The 13,219-nt window shown below is 41.0% G+C and overlaps 1 protein-coding gene across 3 annotated transcripts in view; it reads right to left on the bottom strand.

Annotated features, from left to right (window-relative positions):
- The window catches only part of STK39 (serine/threonine kinase 39), a 302,652-nt gene that overhangs the window by 213,980 nt on the left and 75,453 nt on the right, over nucleotides 1-13,219 (bottom strand). For all 3 annotated transcript variants that reach the window (XM_033231238.1, XM_033231239.1, XM_033231241.1), the window contains exons 3-5: nucleotides 6,892-7,000; nucleotides 3,059-3,200; nucleotides 1,194-1,249 (exon numbers count right to left, since the gene is read on the bottom strand). In XM_033231238.1, coding sequence (XP_033087129.1) covers nucleotides 1,194-1,249; nucleotides 3,059-3,200; nucleotides 6,892-7,000 — 307 coding nt within the window. The remainder of the gene's footprint in view (nucleotides 1-1,193; nucleotides 1,250-3,058; nucleotides 3,201-6,891; nucleotides 7,001-13,219) is intronic.

The following is a 13,219-nucleotide window of genomic DNA, read 5'->3' as shown; positions in this document are numbered from 1 at the left end:
TCAAGAACAAAATCCAGCATCCACAATGAGGAGAGGCACCAGAGTCAGGGGTTGTCGGGCGCGGAGCAGCAGATGAATCAAGAATTGCCAAAGACTGATAATTATTGAAACCAGGTGATGGGTACAAGTGGGCTCATCTTACTCTTCACTGCAATGACAGGGTCAGTCCAGTATAGGGAAGGACTGTCTAGCCAAAAAATGCCAACAACACCCCCTAAAGAAACCATGAAAGCTAAAAGGATTGCTGAGACAGACTTTCAACAACATGGGTAAAGCAAGAGTTAATATGGACGTGGCTACATCTTATCTCAGGCCTTTAAGGTTACTCTAGGGTCTAGGGCCAATAACAAAATAGAAGATGCTCACCTGATATTGGGTGTTCATGCAACAGACATTCATTGCATCCCCAGCCTACCAGCTTTGTCAAGAACAGCCATGTTGGGTCAGAGTTAAGAACAAAACATGGCCCAGATTTTTAATGTTCCCAATTCTTTCAGATACCTCTTAAGAAATAAATTAGTTTTTGGCCGGGCGTGGTGGCTCAAGCCTGTAATCCCAGCACTTTGGGAGGCCGAGACGGGCGGATCACGAGGTCAGGAGATCGAGACCATCCTGGCTAACATGGTGAAACCCCGTCTCTACTAAAAATACAAAAAACTAGCCGGGCGAGGTGGCGGGCGCCTGTAGTCCCAGCTACTCGGGAGGCTGAGGCAGGAGAATGGCATAAACCCGGGAGGCGGGGCTTGCAGTGAGCTGAGATCCAGCCACTGCACTCCAGCCTGGGCGACAGAGCAAGACTCCGTCTCAAAAAAGAAAGAAATTAGTTTTTAATTGATGTGTATGATGTTTTAAATTTTCAAATCTATCGAAAAACGTTTTTACAAGTGCATTTCTTGAAGTTATATGAGTATTACCATTATAAAATGTGAAAGGCAGAAAACATAGCAAAATTGAAAGTAAAATTGTTCTTTATCAAAAAGCTATGTACTAAAATGGTATTTTTCACAGGATGATCTAATGACTTATCAAAACGATAAGGAAAACATGCTATCCTTCGGAGCCACACATTCTGTAAATATCATTCTTAAAAGAGATCACATGCATTTATTCATTTCTCAGGAACGATTCGACATGCCTTGAAACTGTAACACTTCTGTAATCAAGTAAAAAAATTTTCTATTTATCAGTTTTACCTGCTATTTGTACTGAACCATCCTCACCCAGAAGAATATTACCAGCTTTCAAATCCCTATTAGAAAAAAAAAAATAGAAAATAAATTGTAGGGTACAGACTTTATAGTGTATTGATTCACTCAGGAAGATTTTAAAACGTATCATACAATGTAGCTCTTTAACATAATAATTTCATAAATATTAAGATTATATCACAGATGTTAAAAGTTAAAAGGATAGGCTGGGCATGGCGGTTCACACCTGTAATCCCAGCACTTTGGGAGGCCAAGGCGGGTGGAGCACCTAAGGTCAGGAGTTTGAGACTAGCCTGGCCAACATGGTGGAACCCCATCTCTACTAAAAATACAAAAATTAGTTGGGCGTGGTGGCAGGTGGCTGTAATCCCAGCTACTTGGGAGGCTCAGGCAGGAGAATCACTTGAACCCGGGAGGTGGAGGCTGCAGTGAGCCGAGACCACGCCACTGCACTCTAGCCTAGGCAACAAAAGTGAAACTCTGTCTCCAAAAAAAAAACAAAAAAAAAGAAAGGTATAAGGATTCAACTGTCATTTTATAGTTTACTCCTGGGGGAGAGTTAGGATTTTAGAAAGAAATATTTTCTATGAAGTAATTATCCAAATTTAATTAAATCATCAGTAAGTAGACTCTCTATTTTACGCTTCAGAGTTAGAGACTGCCCAGAAACTCACACTACTGTCATTCTATCAAGTATTAAAGCCCAGTCTATGTAAAGCTCCTCCACTTCCACTTAAATTTGGGGTACAATTCCAAGTTAATTCTCTTTCTGAAAAATGAACTTCTCTCCTCTGGTGAGAGACCGATTATAAATACTAATTATAATATTATATAGTATATTTCTTCACCATATAAAACCTGTGCAATCTTAGTACTTTGAAAAATGACAATCTGCAATTTATAAGTTTGATTTCTAAAGTAATTTGTTTCTAATTATTGAAAAATATAGGCCAGCCACAGTGGCTCATGCCCGTAATCCCAGCACTTTGGGAGGCTGAGGCGGGCAGATCACCTGAGGTCAAGAGTGGGAGTCCAGCCTGGCCAACATGGTGAAACGCCATCTCTACTAAAAATATGAAAATTAGCCAGGCATGGTGGCAGGTGCCTGTAATCCCAGCTACTCAGGAGGCTGAGGCAGGAGAATCACTTGAACTCGGGAGGCAGAGGTTGCAGTGAGCCAAGATCATGCCACTGCACTCCAGCCTGGGCAACAGAGCAAGACTCTGTCTCAAAAAAAAAAAAGAAAGAAAGAAAGAAAAATATAGTAGAAATAATTAAATATAAATTTCAGGGTAGGAGAATTACATTATTAGTATTACGGGTAGATGGCTATTTACTTGCAATAATTCCTAAGAGCCCATGTAGCACTAACTCACTTGAAACATCAAGCACTCATATTCTATGTGATTTGACTATATAAAGAATTAACATTTTATGTCACAAAAGATGTGTGCCTCCTCCTTCCCTCTCACCACCACATCAAAAATAATTCACATATTACAATGTTTGGATAGTCTTGCTTGTATTAGAAAGATAGAGGTGCTATCTAGTTCAATTAGTATAATTCAAGAGTAGTTACCAAAACTGATTTTTTAAAATGAGTCCATGTAGTCCTTTTTATATTCCACTCTTATTTCAGTGAAAGCCACTGAAGCAATCCTCAGGGATACCAACATAATTCATCAAAATTTATTCACTTGTTTCTTTCTTAAGTACTTTTTTCCCATCTATTTAGCCTAAGTTAAAGTAATGTCAATACCTGCCTGCAACATGTGTTTCCTTAACATTCTTTACAAACTAGGGCTGAAGATACGAACGGCTGAATTTAAACATTTCTGCAGGGGTCATACCTGTGAATCTGACCATTTCTGTGTAGATAGTCTAAGCCTTCCAAAACCTCTTTAAGAATTGTTGCTATTATTGCCTCTTCCAGAACTCCGTTCTTGTGTTCTCCTCGGTTGACAATGTATTTTATGATATCCAACATTGAACCTAAGTAGACAAACAGAAGAATTATCACCTTCATCACCTTTTCAGAACAAGACTCCATCATGTATAAAATGTAATGGAAACATCAAAATATGGGTTCTGTTTATTTAATGCAAATATTCCCAAGGCAAATAAACAACTGAATGACAGCCCCATGACCAAAAACACTAAATCCAAGTTTGCAAGAGCACTTTCAGTGTGAATTTAATGAGAAGGATTCTGGGTCAAGAACCAGAAGGCTGTTCATGGCCATTCCATGGTTGGTTCCTTTTCCCTAGAAATACTGGTGACAGCATTTCTCGCAAAAATTCCTAAGAGCAACCCTCCAAAGAGGGTGCAAAAAGTCTGAACTGACAAAGAAAGGAGTATGAGGCCAGGAGAAAAGGCAGAAGCGAACTGCTGAGAGAAAAAACCCCACTCTCTGAGGACCTAAATCATAGTCGGGAGGGGGAAAGAAGGATGTTGTTTCTAGCCCTCTGCTTATAACCAGAAGATTCCTTCCTGTGACACTGCATGATCTTTATTTTCTCTCTTTCTTTGTCTTTTTTCATTTGAGACAGAGTCTGCCTATGTCATGTAAGCTGGAGTGCAGTGCAGCAATCACAGCTCACTGCAGCCTCAACTTCCCAGGCTCAAGCGATCCTCCCACCTCAGCCTCCCAAGCAGCTGGGACTACAAGTACATGCCACCACGTCTGGCTAATTTTTGTATTTTTTGTAGAGATGGGGTTTCACCGTGTTGCCCGTGATGGTCTTGAACTTCTGGGCTTGAGAGATCTGCCCATCTCAGTCTCCCAAAGTGCTGGGCTTATAGGCATAAGCCACTGCACCCGGCTGATCTTTATTTCATTTACCTGATATATTTGAGGCACTAACACTTACAGTAAACAAACACATATACAGATTAGTATCCTTGGCACTGTGAATTCATGTTTCAACACATATTAATTAGTATTCCAAACCCCTGGGTCAGTTTAAAAGCCAAAATTACCTGGGGGTTTGACATTTCTGAAGAATTAACAAACGGCTTACCTCAGGACCTGAATTTGGCTCTAGGCTCTTTATAATTAACTAAGAGGATTGAGCTTCCCCATCAGATATAGCTGCCTGCCCCTCATTAAGAGATTCAATGTAATGAAATAGAAGAAAACAAATGCATATTTTTCCCCAGAGGGGAGAAAAAAAACAAACTCTGTTTATTTGTTGACTCTTAGATGTTTGTGTCATTTAAAAAATGATAATTCTAAAAACATTTTCTTTTTATTGTATAAGGATATACCATACCAGGCATGCATGCATTTCTGCCCTGCTGAAAGAAAAATGAGTAAGAGTCCACGTCTGCCCACATCCTTACCTGTAGAAACCTGTTTAAAACCTGTTCTTACCTAAAGCTCAGAGAGGTTAAATTGGACTCTTAAATAAAAGACAAAGAAATTTTCCGTCAGATCCTCCTTAGAAAACAGAAGATTCTCAGCTTCATAAAAGCACCACATGTTCTCACTCATAGGTGGGAACTGAACAATGACATCACTTGGACTCGGGAAGGGGAACATCACACACTGGGGTCTATCATGGGGAGGGGGGAGGAGGGAGGGATTGCATTGGGAGTTATACCTGATATAAATGACGAATTGATGGGTGCTGACGAGTTGATGGGTGCAGCACACCAACATGGCACAAGTATACATATGTAACAAACCTGCACGTTATGCACATGTACCCTAGAACTTAAAGTATAACAATAAAAAAAAAAGCAAAAGGTTAAATCTTCAGCTTGAGCAGAGCACTTGGGACTATTCAGCGTCTCAAGTCACCAGAATTTCTCATTTCGTCAGAGTTGGTAGAACCCCACAAAAAGAGAATGGCTTAAGATCATCTTGTTGGCAAAGCACAAGTCCCTCTGCTGAATGAAGGGGCAGTCCCAGCACTCAACACTGCAGTCCAGCTCTGGCAGGCTTCCTTTTTCTTTTCCTTTTTTTTTCTTTTTAATTAAAAACTGAAGTAGGCACTCAAGGAAACAATGACTAATAAGATTGAGGAAGACTGAAAACAGAACAGAACTAAGCTCTCCAGGGCTCCCCACCGAGACCTACACAAGCAGACCCAAGCCAATTACAATGCCTTCGTCACCTCATTTTTGGGCTTCTGCTTGATCCAAGAGAGTTTCTTTTTAAAAAAAGGAAAACATTAAGACACCTCCCTCGACATCTGCAGATTAAAATGGGCTCTGTCATATAAATCCTGCTATGCTAGTTTCGGGTTGTCCAGGCACAGCAAAATGTTCTCCTCTGATCCTAAACCATACTTCGTGTCTCAGAAAGATACACAGGGAATGAAGCCCTCAAAAGAGAACATACCAGAGATGTGGGTACGCTGGGTGTTCCCAAGGAAATCATTTGGGCTTTCTAAGCTTCAGTGCCCATGCGTGCAAAACGAAAGTGTAAATACTTGCAGCACCGCATACTAATTTTTAAGTCAACCGATTTTAGAGTCACAAATTCCAGCACCAACATTTACTATGTGTGTGACCTTGGGCAAGTTGCTAAACTCCCTTGAGATTTGGTGTAATTTCTGAAAAACAGGGATGGTGACACAGGCCATTCAGAGATATTGTCAAGATTAGATGAGGTAAGGTCAGTAAATTGCCTTGGACAGGATCTAGCCACAGAGTCTAAGTGTTCAAAAAAGGGAACGGTTATCATTATCATTCCCTCTCTGATAGTGATGTTAGAAGATTAAAAGAAATAAAATACAGGATGTGAAAGCACCTTATAAATTAAAGTGTCAATGGCTTGCATCACTGCAGGGATCTGAAGCTAGAGAAAGGAAGTGACTTTCCCTTCCCAAATGCAACAATAGGATGCGAATAGTGCCACTTCTGATCAACACTGCAAGTGAGTATACAGCACACATTTCTCCCCATGTTAACTGAAACCACATTTAGTGAACACCTACTGGGCGCCAAGTTCAATGAATTCAAAGTGCATTAGACAATCTTCACGAAGTTCACAATCTAAATATGCACTGTCCAATACTGGAGCTGCACAAGGTGATTTAAATGTAAGTTAATTAAAACTGAATACTCAGTCCCTCAGTCACACCAGCCACATGTCAAGTGTTTAAGAGTCACATAGGATTAGTGAAAAGTAGACAGCAGCACCTCAGAACATTTCCATCATCACAGAACATTCTAATAAATGGCACTGAGATAATTCAGCAAACTGCAATGTGTTAAGGACCTGAATAATGTTAAAAAGAAAGGACTCAAGGAGAAAGGACTGGCTAACTATAAAAAAAAAAAAAAAAAAAAAGCGGTGACTGTGGAGAGGATGTGACCTTTTAGGTCTGAGAACATGGAAAAGAAACGAGAGATGCAAGGCTGAGAAAAAGGGCAGGTCAGGGACAAAGGCATGAGAGCACATAATACATTCCAGGGGCTGCCTCTCAAACTAGAAGGTCGAGCATTTCATACCTGGAGAAGACGACATACATATTCTCAGAAGTTAACTGAAATTATGAAAAGCTTTGAAGGTCAATGCGAAGCAATCTGGATGTTATCCTCCAGGCAATGAGAAACCAAACAAACTTTCAAACACAAGAGAGAATGGATTCATTCTAAAGTCTTCTCCAATATGCTGGTTCCAACAAAAGAAGAGAAAACAAGCAAACAAATAACAACAACAAAATCCACTTACCTCCGCTTAGTAATTTCATGACCAGCCAAAGTTCATCTTTGACCACAAAAGAGGTGTAATAGGTCACTACGTTGGGATGGCTGCACTGACTCATGGCTTGAATTTCTTTCTATAAAAAGAGCAAAACATGACATAGTAGCATGGGGTGAAAGGTGGCAAGCAAACACAAGTGAATCACAGTTGAGTACCTGGGTAACTTTCCTACTCGAAAGCCTACCTGAGGGGCTGCCTAAGCCACTACTTCAAAGAAGGTACATAAGGACCAACTCTCTCACCGCATTATCAACTCAGATTAGAAAGTTCTCTACAGGAGACCACAAAGCCCTGTAGGCCAGCCACTGGACATAGGAACTTCAGATCACTGTTATCACCCAGATGATCCCCCAACTCTGCCAGCAGAGAGCCCTGCCATGTAGGACTAAGAGCCTCATACTTGAACTGAAGGCTTGACAGGGAGATAAAAGACTAGGTAAGTTACTAGAACACCTACATCCTGGTGCCAGCCTGAACTCTGGTGGATCTTAGCTCCTCCCTCATCCAGAAAACGACAACAAAACTGTCTCTGTTTCTCAGGACTGCTGTGATGGTAAATGAGAAAATTCATTTGAAAATGCTACAGTATTATTTGCCAGCTATCTGTCATAGTAGATATTCCATTAAGTGAAAAAAAAGGAGGTGGTAGGGAAGAGTGCAGCAGGCGAAGTAAAATAAGCTTGGGAAACATCAGATACTACATCTCATTCTAAAAGAATCACAGGGAATATTAGTACTGTCAAAGGCTCTGAGAAGTCCTGCAGTAGATAAACTGCCACAGTTTAATCCTTATTAACAAAGCAGGAAAAGAATGCTTTGTAGGTCACATCTTGGAAACACTGCTATAGAGAATAAAAGTTTTATATAAAGGCATAAAACAACAAAGCTGGGAAATAAAACAAATGGAAACTTTCAACAAACCACATTTTTCTGGAATATTCAGTTTCATATTGATTTCAGTTTGTCCTTTTAAGTTATTGTCAGATGACTCCATAAAAGCTTCAGTCTAATGTAACTCTCAATCAAAGGTACCAGACCAGTGTAACTCACTTTCAAGGTGCTATCCAAAAAGGACAAGAATAACCTAAATGATCAAAGAAAACTCATTTTTGCTATTATGTATTAATGATGAAAGAAGAGTACATTTATGCATCCTATGAATATATTCAATAATAACGAGCTTTGCATTAACTCAAAGTTACCCAAGTAGAACATCTCAATTTGGGCTGTCATCTTTGCATGTCCAGTACTGCCTAATCCTCATACTACTAAAAAGATCCTACATATCCAACAACTTGGCCAAAATTCTGTAACATGTAACACTTACATACATTCCTTAATATATATGTTTATTTAAAGTGTTTTTGACTGGGAGCAGTGGCTCACACCTGTAATCCCAACACTTTGGGAGGTTGAGGCAGGCGGATCACCTGAGGTCAGGAGTTCAAGACCAGCCTGGCCAACATGAGGAAACACTGTCTCTACAAAAAATTAGCTGAGTGTGGTGGTGTGCGCCTGTAGTCCCAGTGACTGAGGAAGCTGAGGCACGAGAATCACTCAAACCTGGGAAGTGGAGGTTGCAGTGAGCTGAGATCTGCCACTGGACTCCAGCCTGTGTGACAAAGTGAGACTCTGTCTCAAAAAAATAAAAAAATAATAAAAATGAAGTGCTTTTAACCAAAGATAAACTCCGCAGAAACTACTAATTTTTCTATTTTCTTTTCAGTATATAACCATGTTTTTCCTTCATCATTCCCCTCATCCATTGGACTGATTACAGGTTTTCTAGATCTGACACTTTTCAATTCAGCAACTCTTATCCTTTGAATACCATCTGAAACCTGAGGTCCAGTTTCCATCTGTTTCCGGTATTAGGTTCTGATGCCATAAGACACTTCTGAAGGAGAAATGGAACACTGCCCCGGCCACTCCTATTTCAAGTCAATAGCATGTGCCCAGTGGGGGGATGGCCCACATTGAAGGTCTGCAGCATTAGGTAGGGTCCAGTTTAAACAGATGCCTAGTGCTCAAAGAAATGTCTCTTAAATGCAGCTGTGCTCTAAATGTAAGTGAATGCCTTTCTAGTGCTGTAATTCCAAACTTTTAAATCCTTTATCAAAATGCACAAAACAACTAACGGTCATAAAAAAGGAAATTCTTTTGCATTGAAGGCAAGGTTGAGTCAATCTAGAAAAACCACTTTTTGGTCCTTTGCATTTAGATGGCCAGTATCACTTCCCACCCAGAGTATCAGGTTCTCTGACTTTGTTTGCAGTGAGCGTGTGTGTGTGTGTGTGTGTGTGTGTGTGTGTGTAACTCCTTTAGAAAACCTATAGATGGCCGGGCGCGGTGGCTCAAGCCTGTAATCCCAGCACTTTGGGAGGCGGAGACGGGGGGATCACGAGGTCAGGAGATCGAGACCATCCTGGCTAACACTGTGAAATCCCGTCAACAAACTAGCCGGGCGAGGTGGCGGGCGCCTGTAGTCCCAGCTACTCGGGAGGCTGAGGCAGGAGAATGGCGTGAACCCGGGAGGCGGAGCTTGCAGCGAGCTGAGATCCGGCCACTGCACTCCAGCCCCGGCGACAGAGTAAGACTCCGTCTCAAAAAAAAAAAAAGAAAACCTATAGATATAACTTAGCAAATTATATTTCTTCAAAACTCTGAGTCTTAGAGACACCATCTGGACTTTAAAAGGTTCCAGAATTTAAATGAATTGGGGGTGAGGGGTCACAGATACCACCACACCAACACAACCACAGGAGCAATATAAGGACAGGTAAAAGAAGGGGCAGGGGGCCCGAGAGTGGCTTTGCATCAGTTTGATCACTCAACCTCACATTCTTCTTCCATGCAGCTGAGCCGTCCCTCTTCACTTCTTGGCTAGGGGGTCCATGTCCCCAACTCCTGCACCATCCATTGTCCTGCATAGCAGCTTTTCCATGAGCATCAATGCTTAAGGACATGAGAAACTTGCCTTAGGGAGAAACACCTGTCGCTCTGTCCTGAGATATGACCTGTGCGATCACTGATCCCCAGGATAAGTAATATTTCCATGTAGAAGAAAGTAAAAGCCTGAAAAGTAGAAATCTTTCCACAAAACTATCCCCTCCATTTCTTTTCAAAACAATCATGGGTGTTATTTGAATGCTCCCTTGGTAACAATCTATCAGTTAAATTATCTAAGCTTTTCCTAATGCCCTAAACTCATTCATGTGGTTAGGAAAAGACATTTATCCCCAAACATATCTGTTTGTCCCTATCCCTAAAAATAACAAAACTATAGACTAAAGATGAACAATGTGAAAATATAAAAATGTTTTAGCTGATTCTTTCGACTGAATGAATGGGTTCTAACATCCTAGTCTCTTAATTAGGTCACAAACCAAAGGAGGAGCATGAGTTAAAGTGGTGCTTCCCTAATTTGGATGGGCATGCAGATCACCTCAGCAATTTGCTAAGATGCAGATTCCCATTCGGAAGGGCTGTGGTGCCGCCTGAGAATCTGCATTTCTAGCAGGCTTCCATGTGATGCTGATGCTGTGGGCCCAGAAACCAGACTCTGAGTGGCAAAGCAGTAGAATGAGCTTTGAAAGAAGGCAGAGAGGAAGGTTGGGGGATATGAGAGGAGGGACACAGATGACTGCAATGAAGCCCACAGTGTCAAAAGTGCCCAGCAGGGGGTCTGGCCGACAGCACTGCCTGGCTGAGTCTAACTGGAGGAGAGTCTAACTGGAGGAGAGGGGTAAGAAGCAAAGCTGGAAATAAGGGAGACTGTTGTACTAAAGTGGTGTGAATTTCACAAGGCCAGAAAAGGGTAAAAACTGCATTGAGATTTAAAAAAGAAACGCAAGCAAACAAACAAAAAAACCCACGAGGTCAAAGTTGGGAGAAATTACAGAACTCTGAAATCCAGGCAAAACATTTGCCAAAAATATAGCCAAGGAATCGAACACAGTGGCTCCCTTGGAAAACTAGGAAATGAGACTCAGACATGTCACAAGCGCCAAATCAAGCCATGGCACAGTAGTTAATCTCTGAGGCTGACAGAGCTGTTCCTGCAGCTCCATCCGAAATGCATCACAAGTGAAATTTCACAAGAGTGGGAAGACCAACCTTAAAATGGGGTAGCATGGAAGATCCCCTATCCATCTGCTAGAACTGAAGTGGCAGCCACAGCAGTACCCCTCTGCAGGGAGCTGTGTGCAAGAAAGACATATCAAAGAAGGACACCCACATACTGCTGCTATGCCAGCCCTGCAAAATTTGCCAAACCAGACATTATGTGCAACATGCTAGGTGTGGTGAGGAATACAAATTTAAAGTATCCTACCCTACAAATATGAGGTGTTGGGAGGAAAAAAAAACTTCCCCTTCCCCCCAAAAATAACAGAACTAAAAAAAAAAAAATGGAAACAAAAACTTAATTTTTTTTTTTTTTTTAGACAATCTCATTCTGTTGTCCAGGCTGGAGTGCAATGGCACAATCATAGCTCACAGAAGCTTCGACCTTCCTGGCTCCAGCAATCTTCACACCTCAAGCTTCCTGAGTAGCAGGGGTGATGGGCACATGCTATCACATCCAGCTAATTTTTAAACATTTTTTGTAGAGACAGAGTCTCACTGTGTTGCCCAGGCTGGTCTCGAGCTCCCCGGCTCAAGCAATCCTCGTCCTTGGTCTCCCAAGGTGCTGAAATTACAGCTGTGAGCCACTGTACCCTGCCATAACTAAATATAATAAGAGATTTTCTCATATTGCTATATGGCCTTTCGTCTCCCCACAAAAAAAAAAAAAAAAAAGAATTCCTCCTACAAATAGTACTGAGGCCAATCAGGAACTGTCATTAGCAAGGATCTGATCCCCCAGGATCTACTACAGAAGGGCTGCACTCTATGTCACAGCTGGCTTGGAAGCTTGGTTTTGCCATTTACTGGCTTGATTACCTAGGCAGGTTATCCAACATCTTTGAGCCTGTTTCCTTTTCTGTAAAAGGAGATTACTACCATCTACATGAGATTATTGTGAGGCAGGGGAAATGAGATGTATAAAACTCCTTGCAGAATGCCTAGCACGTAACACAAATGTTCAAAGTTAATTCAATCTGTTCAATGTCTCCGTTTCTTCTTTGTGTGTGAGCATCCCCCTAATTTCAAATGTCCCAATTCCTGACTAAGCCTCAAAGGCACAGAGACAGACCATGGCAGCAGCCCTCACTTTTTCCAATAGAAATGTCACATGACACATCTGTTGGCCCCACTGGCTCAAGGAGTTTGCTGTAATACATGGATAGGTCATTTGGTAATGAATTTTTAACCTCTACATTGTCCCAATCCATGGTTTTCCTAATTCGCCTTGTATTTAATTTATACTACCTTGTCATACTTCATGTATCCTGGTAAACTGCCTCAAATTCTTTTGGAATAAGGCATCTAAGCAGATACTTATGTAAAGGGTTCAGAACAAAGAGAAACAGTACAAGTTTAAAGATATAAGAATTAGGAAAAAGTTAAAACCTGATTTCTTTTGTTCCTCAGACCGTAAGATTCATAAAGCATTAAAAGGAAAGAGATTTTGTTACTGAAAGGGAAGAGGTAAATAATTCTGAATTCAAAATATTAAACTATACTTAACCAAATTTGCATATTTTACAACTTATGTAAATCCTAAATAAATTCTTCTTTATCTGATAATGATGGCAAAATATCCTACTCAAGTACTTAGTTAAGAAATCAAACCTACTCAAGCTCCAAAATTGTTCGCAGTTAAATCTGAGGGGATACTTCTAACTTTATTCTAAAGCAATGGATCGCAACCTTGGCTGCATATTGAAATCACCTGGGGAGCTTTGCAAACCACCCACGCCTGAGTCCCGGCCCCAGGGAGGCTGCTGTAAATTGATTTAGGACACAGCCTGGGAATGAAAGTTTTTCAGAAGCTCCCAGGTGGTTCTAATGTGCAGCCAAAGCTTAGAACCCCTACTTGCAAGTTAAGTGCTGAAATGTATTTTTCTTTCAATGAAATGGTGAGAGAAACATCTAGCTCCCAGGCACATTTCCCCACTGCAACATAATCTACAAAGGAAATCTATATATGATGTACAAATACTATCAAACAAAACATCTACTTCCAAATGCAAGAGATGACCAAATATGTCTGTAAAATGTATGCAATACCCTCAAAACATTTCATATGGAACCAAAAAAGAGCCCGCATTGCCAAGACAATCCTAAGTCAAAAGGAAAAAGCTGGAAGCATCACACTACCTGACTTCAAACTATACTACAAGTCTACAGT

Source organism: Trachypithecus francoisi, unplaced genomic scaffold (genome assembly GCF_009764315.1).
Source record: "Trachypithecus francoisi isolate TF-2019V2 unplaced genomic scaffold, Tfra_2.0 Lachesis_group13, whole genome shotgun sequence".
In the NCBI taxonomy this organism is placed as follows: Eukaryota; Metazoa; Chordata; class Mammalia; order Primates; family Cercopithecidae; genus Trachypithecus; species Trachypithecus francoisi.
Note: the sequence above shows the minus strand (reverse complement) of the source record. Positions and strands in the feature narration are given on the sequence as shown.